A 2,532-nucleotide genomic window follows, 5' to 3' on the forward strand; every position below is an offset into this window, starting at 1 on the left:
GGGGGGGAGGTCAGACGGGGCCAGCAGGGTGGGGTCTCACTCAAACCTCATTTTGGGGGATGATTTCCCCCCGGGAACAGGGAAATCCTGCTGGATTGGGGCGGGAGGGGCTGCGCTGCCGGCGGGAAGGAGGAGAAGGAGCTGCTTTCCTCGGAGGGGAAGGGAGTGGGACCGAGGGCAGGGGGCGGGAGGGGGGGTGGGGGGGTCTCAATACTTGACCCCCGAGGACTTGACGGTGGTGGTGGTGACGCACCTCCGCACCGAGGACGAGCCCCCCCCGGCCACGAAGTTGCCGCACATCCTCCCGCTGCCGGAGGAGAAGCCCCCGCCGAGGATCCCCCCTCCCACCCCGCAGGAGCCCCCGACGACGCTTCCTCCTCCTCCGACCACGCACACTCCTCCTCCTCCTCCTCCTCCTGTGGCCAGCCCGTTGGTGGCCCCGAAAGTGCCAGCCCGGCCCCCGCACACGGTGGTCCTGCCCACCACGGCTGGTAAAAAGAGAGAGGGGGGGGAAAGAGTCCTGAACATCCTTGGAAGTGCCGGGAATCATCAGAACAAACCGCGGGATTAAAGTGATTCCAGAGAGAGAGAAAAATGATGGGGGGGAAAAAAAATACTTACAGACATTCACGTTGGAAGGGTTGTCCCCACAGAGCCTGTGAAGGGAGAGGAGCAGAGTGTGAGCCCGAGACGAGAGGAGCCAGAACTCCCCGAAATCCCCCCCCCTAAATATTCCTGTTTCATCCGAGATCGGTCAAACCCGCCCTGGGGACCGCGCTCCTGTTTTGGGGGCTTCGAAATTCCGAGTTGGGAGAAGAAGCAGGAGGGAAGGGAAATGCGATTCCGGCGTCAAATGCCGAGAATTTGAGAGGTGACGAAGGGTTAAGCCGACCCGGGGAGGGTCTCACCGGTTCTCCTCCCCCTCCAGCAGCTTCCTGTACATGGCGATCTCCACGTCCAGCGCGATCTTGATGTTGAGCAGCTCCTGGTACTCCTTCAGCAGCCGGGCCAGCTCCTCCTTGTCCTTGCTCAGGGCACATTCCAGCTCCTCCAGCTTCCTGCGGGCGTCCTTGAGGGCCATCTCGCCCCTCTCCTCGGCCTCGGCGATGGCCGATTGCAGGTGATGGTTCTGGGGGCAGGAAAAGGTGCTCGTTCCCAGAGAACCCGCAGGGATTCACCGCGGGGTGGGGGGAAGGAAAACAGGCAGGAACCACCCCCTGAGGCACCAACCAGCCCTTTACCTGCTTCTTGACGTTCTCAATCTCCGTCCTCAGCCTCTGCACGTTCCTGGTGAGCTCCTGGATCTCCAGCTTGGTGTTCCTCAGGTTGTCCCCGTGGCGCCCGGCCGTGCTCTGCAGCTCCTCGTACTGGGGGACAAAGGGGCACATCAGGGACAGAAGCCACAGCAGGGGACTGTCCCAGGGGTGCCAATCCCACCCCGAGGGCTCACCCTGCTCTGGTACCAGGCCTCGGCCTCGGCCCGGCTGTTCTGGGCGATCTGCTCGTACTGGCGCCGGACCTCCTCGATGATGCTGTCCAGGTCCAGGTGCCGGTTGTTGTCCATGGACACCACCACGGACAGGTCCCGGCTGATGCTCTGCATCTGGGACAGCTCCTGGGGGATACCCGGACAGGGGAGGCACAGTTAAAAAAAATCCACCTGGATTTGGGTGGATCTCCAGCCTGAATCCATCCGGACAGCCCGGCCCGACCAGGGGGTCCTCGGCCACCACACCCCTGATGTCACCCCCAGCCCGTTTCAGAGCTCCTACCTCCTCGTAGATGCACCTCAGGAAGTTGATCTCGTCGGTCAGAGCTCCCACCTTGGCCTCCAGCTCCACTTTGGTCATGTAGGCACAGTCCACGTCCTGAGGGAAAGATCAGTGACCAAAAACCTCCCTCCGATCCCCCAGGAGCCGCTGGCTCTTCCCGTCGGGACCCGCCCATCTCGGTGCCGAGTCCCTGCGGTGTCTTTGTCCCCCCCAGTCCCCTCCCGGGGTCCCCCCCCTCACCTTTTTCAGCACCACGAACTCGTTCTCGGCCGCCGTGCGCCGGTTGATCTCCTCCTCGTACCTGGGGGGGCACAGGGCAGGGGTGGCACCCTCAGCACCCTCACCCCTCAACCAGCAAAACCCACCCCCTCCCCTCCTCCCGCTTCTCCCCGGAGCACCCTCAGCCCCGTTCCTTGCCCGTGGGGTCTCCCGGGTGGTCCCCCCCCCTCCCCAGGGCACTCACTTGCTCTTGAACTCCTCCACGTACTGCCGCATGTTCTGCAGCTCCGACTCCAGCTGCCCCCGCTGCCCCAGCAGGTTCTCCAGCTGCCTCCTCAGGTTCTGGATGTAGCTCTCAAAGATCACCGTCAGGTCCTTCCTGGGCCCCGACGGCCCCTGCTGCTGCAGCAGCTCCCACTTGGTGGACAGGACCTTGTTCTGCTGCTCCAGGAACCGCACCTGAACCCGACCACCAGGGCGTGTCAGACATTCCCGGCGGGATTATCCCAATTCTTCAACCTCCTGAGAGCTCTGGGAGCCC

At 63.5% G+C, this 2,532-nt stretch overlaps 1 protein-coding gene across 1 annotated transcript; it reads right to left on the bottom strand.

Annotated features, from left to right (window-relative positions):
* Positions 1–207: 207 nt before the first annotated feature.
* Positions 208–2,450, bottom strand: LOC114072487 (keratin, type II cytoskeletal 6B-like; the record flags this gene model as incomplete). Its single annotated transcript, XM_027910375.1, has 8 exons — positions 208–488; positions 622–656; positions 909–1,129; positions 1,242–1,367; positions 1,451–1,615; positions 1,773–1,868; positions 2,013–2,073; positions 2,236–2,450. Coding segments are annotated over 8 exons (1,200 nt in total), but the record flags the coding sequence as incomplete, so codon positions are not given.
* Positions 2,451–2,532: the final 82 nt, after the last annotated feature.

This window comes from Empidonax traillii, unplaced genomic scaffold, assembly GCF_003031625.1.
Source record: "Empidonax traillii isolate 1590-97213 ecotype Southwest subspecies unplaced genomic scaffold, ASM303162v1 scaffold3323:size13689, whole genome shotgun sequence".
In the NCBI taxonomy this organism is placed as follows: domain Eukaryota; kingdom Metazoa; phylum Chordata; class Aves; order Passeriformes; family Tyrannidae; genus Empidonax; species Empidonax traillii.